Raw genomic sequence first — 4,074 nt, 5'->3', positions numbered from 1 at the left:
GCCCCCCCCCCCCAGTGATGTCATTGGGGGACGTTGAATCCTTGTGTTGTGTTTTTACAGCTCAATGGAATTACAGCTTAGCGCTCCCTATAGGACGAGGTTTGGCTGTTTTTTTTTCATCGACATCATTTCACGTTGTAGTAATTAATGCAACACAAGGATCCAACGTCCCAGAGGACATCACCGGTGGCCACATTCAAACTAATTAGATTAGATTAGATGTGTTTATTGTCATTATACAGCACACGACGACGTACAGTACAATGAAAAGAAGTTTGGCTCTCAAAAAATAAGTTTACTCTCTCGATAAACTAAATGAATGAGTGCAAGACCTTTTTTAGGGTGTTTGGATGCGTGTGAAACGATGGGGGGGGGGGATGCGACATTGGCTCAGGAGGTAGAGCAAGCCGTCTGGTATAACCCGGAAGCTTCCCGGTTCGATTCCCGGGCGGCGCGTCTATTCGAAAGGCAACCGGTTCATGCGTTTTTGCGAATCTGATTGGCCACTGACGTTTCTGGTCATGTGACGTGCGCGCCCAATCGCGTGACGCTCCTCATTTCCGCCTCGACCGGCAGCAAACTACCTAACGCCTAGTTTATCTCTGGTTAAGCTTATAGGCCACTCTTTCGAAGTTGGTTAAGGTTAGAGTTTGGAATCAGGGCTGGCGTTCTATCGCCCGCTGCTCTAAAGACAAACTCTAACCTTAACCAACTTCGAAAGAGTGGCCTATAAGCTTAACCGGCCAAAGAACTTGCCGTCACACCATTGGTGCGACCAGAAACGGCAGTGGCCAATCGGAGCGCAAAACGCGAACGCGGAAAGCATGAACCGGTTGCCTTTTCGAATAGACGCTTCCCGGGCAGCGTGTCGGAGGTGTCCTTGAGCGAGACACTTTTAAAACAAACCCCTAACTGCTCCCGACGAGCAGGTCGGCACCTCGCATGGTGGCCTCCGCCCCCGTCGCCGTGTGGATGTCTCAGTGGACGGGTGAATGGGAGGGAGGCACTAGTTGTAAAGCGCCTTGTGTAAAATGCAGTCCATTTATAAATCATCATTGTTTTTTGGCATGAAAAACATCCGGTCGGTCCCGTCTCTCTCTCCCAGTCTGAGACTAGGCTCTTATTGTTGTTCTGGCTCTCGTCTGTCGCCGCCATCGTCGTCGTCGTTTTCTGTTCTTGGATCTCTTCGTCTTCCTCTCTGTCGCCTTGTGTGTGTGTGTGTGTTTTTTCCCCCTCCTCTTCTTCCCCGGCACTTAGGTTTCCTTCCTGGTGCGCTCTGAGGACTGGGGGGGAGGGGGGGGGGGGGGGGGGGGATGGAAGGCCAGCGTCGTCCCCACGCCGCCCTGTCCGAGCCAATCAGAGCGCTGGCTGCTGCGCCTTGTTGTTGTCATCCTCATCCTGCTGCCTATTGATTGTGTGGGGGATGCCTCAGGCACCCGTGTGTGTGTGTGTGTCAGAGTGTTACACACATAGGGGGTTAGGTATGTGTGTGTATTATTATAGTGTGTGCGTAGGGAGGGATTTGGCAGCCCTAGTGTTTTGTGTGTAGGTGAAAGCAAGGACTACTTTAGAATGACCTTTTTGAAGCATTGGCCAGCACACTAATACACGCACGCACGCACGCACGCACGCACGCACGCACGCACGCACGCACGCACCACACACACACACCACGCACACACACACACACACACACACACACACACACACACACACACACACACACACACACACACACACACCACAACTGTGCTCTTGTTTATCTCTATAGGAGTTCCTAGTTCATACAGAACTGAGCTTCTCTTGTTTATCTCTATAGGAGTTCCTAGTTCATACAGAACCGAGCTTCTCTTGTTTATCTCTATAGGAGTTCCTAGTTCATACAGAACCGAGCTTCTCTTGTTTATCTCTATAGGAGTTCCTAGTTCATACAGAACTGAGCTTCTCTTGTTTATCTCTATAGGAGTTCCTAGTTCCTACAGAACTGAGCTTCTCTTGTTTATCTCTATAGGATTGTGATTATGTGATTTATGATTATGTATATGTGTGCCTGCCATATGTGTGCCTGCCTATACAGTGTTTATACATGTATATAGCTTTGATTTGTCCCTGTACACTGTTTTATATATATATATATATATATATATATATATATATATATATATATATATATATATATAGATGCACGAATGCCTAGTGAGTGAATGTACAGAATATGTTTTAAACTGTTTTTATATTAGCTCTAATGTCCTTCTATTTCCTTTCTTTTCTGGCTTAAACATCTGGCCCAGGGACTACAACTGAAAACTAGCAACCCTGCTAATGTTGGCATATTTACAGTTTTTTTAATGTGTATTAATTTATAAAAGTATAACTGTTGATTGATATGCTCTGTCCCTGATCAAATAACGGAGTAAACTAAACTAGTTCCAGAACTTCCTGCAGAGCCGAGCTTCTCTTGTCCGTCTGCGGCCACTCTGCCCTTTGTCACCGTGGTTCTCCTCACGTCCTCTTCCTCTTCCTCACGTCCTCTTCCTCTCCTCTGTGCCCCCCAGGTCGGCAGTGGCAGCAGCAGCAGCAGAATGATGGTCCCGCTGAGATGACCTACGTGACCTCGCGCCCTGCCCCCGCCCCAGAGATCACCTTCCAATCGGAAGCGCCGACGAGCCAAACCCCGCGACGGAGACACGGTCGTCCGCGTCCCGCGATGGACGGGTGACGGAGCTCCACCAGTGACCTCTTCCTCCTCCTCCTCCTCCTCTTCCTCTCTTAACGTAGCCGGTGGTCCCAGACACTCTCCTCCTCCTCTGCCATGGTGACATAAGCAGCGCTACGGCGTTGAGGGAGGAGCCAACGTGAGACCGCGAGAGTGTCCTTCTCTAGAAGCCGCCGCAGCACCCTGTGGATTTAACTCGCGGGGGGGAAACAAGAACGGAGTAATAAATTTTTTTTTTTTTTGGGGGAAGTTCCACCGCCGATTCCCACCCCGGCCCCCTAGTGGGCACCGTGGACGTTCACCGGGGCGGCGCCTCGCTCGAGGCAGGCGTGGGGGCGGGGCGGCGGCGGCAGCCCCCCGGCGCGAGACCATGCTGGGATGCGTGACGCGCCTCCGTCGGCTGGTCCGTCTCCTCCCCCTGCAGACCTCCCTCCTCCTCCTCTTCCTCTTCTGCGCCGTGAGCGTCTTCGTCTCGGCCTACTTCCTGTACGGCGTCAAGCGGGAGCTGGAGCCCTCGGGGGGAGGAGGAGGAGGGGGCGTGTCCGGGGCCGAGGGGGGCGGCGCGTCGTCGGCCGACTCCGACTCCGACCCCCGGGGGGTGACCCCGTCGCGGCTGCTCCCGCTGCGGGGGGGCGTGTTGGGGGGCGGCGCGGGCGGTGACCCCGGCGCGGCGCGGACGGACCCGTGGTCCTGGTGTTCGTGGAGAGCCAGTACTCCCAGCTGGGCCAGGAGATCGTGGCCATCCTGGAGTCCGGCAGGTTCCGGTACCGGACGGAGATCTCGCCGGGTAAAGGGGACATGCCCACGCTGACGGACAAGGAGCGCGGACGCTTCACGCTGGTGATCTACGAGAACATCCTGAAGTACGTCAACCTGGACGCCTGGAACCGGGAGCTGCTGGACAAGTACTGCGTGGAGTACGGGTGGGCATCATCGGCTTCTTCAAGGTGAGGACCACACGCGCACGCACGCACGCACACGCACTCACACTCTATGGCTGTCCCCGAAGCCTGTTTTTGGGATTCGAACTTCGTCAGGGTTTTTCGAACCTTAATTTTTTTTTTTACTAAAAAATTATAAAATTAAAAATAAAGTGTATTTTTTTTTTTTTTTAGATAAATATCCTCAAACTAAATCCTCAATTTGAATAAAGTGATTAATCTGATTAAATTAGTCTTTTTTTTCTTTATTAAATCAATAAATCAATCAGTTTTTAATACTATAATATCAGTGTAGCCTAATCTTCATCTGCAACTGTGAAGAAAAACCCCATTGGTTTTTAAACAGAATGAATAGACGCATAAAAACAAATTAAAAGGTCGACGGTCTGAACGTTCGAACGTTTTGGCTCAGCCCCC

The 4,074-nt window shown here is 51.3% G+C and overlaps 1 protein-coding gene across 1 annotated transcript in view; it reads left to right on the top strand.

Moving 5' to 3' along the window:
• Nucleotides 1-2,960: 2,960 nt before the first annotated feature.
• The window catches only part of LOC311242851 (bifunctional heparan sulfate N-deacetylase/N-sulfotransferase 1-like), a 75,963-nt gene continuing 74,849 nt past the window's right edge, over nt 2,961-4,074 (top strand). Inside the window, 3 exon segments of the mRNA XM_084331906.1 lie at nt 2,961-3,396; nt 3,399-3,638; nt 3,641-3,663. Coding sequence (XP_084188032.1) covers nt 3,087-3,396; nt 3,399-3,638; nt 3,641-3,663 — 573 coding nt within the window. The 5' untranslated portion in view covers nt 2,961-3,086.

The sequence above is a fragment of the Notolepis coatsorum genome (assembly GCF_963971535.1).
Source record: "Notolepis coatsorum genome assembly, chromosome: 16".
In the NCBI taxonomy this organism is placed as follows: Eukaryota; Metazoa; Chordata; class Actinopteri; order Aulopiformes; family Paralepididae; genus Notolepis; species Notolepis coatsorum.
Note: the sequence above shows the minus strand (reverse complement) of the source record. Positions and strands in the feature narration are given on the sequence as shown.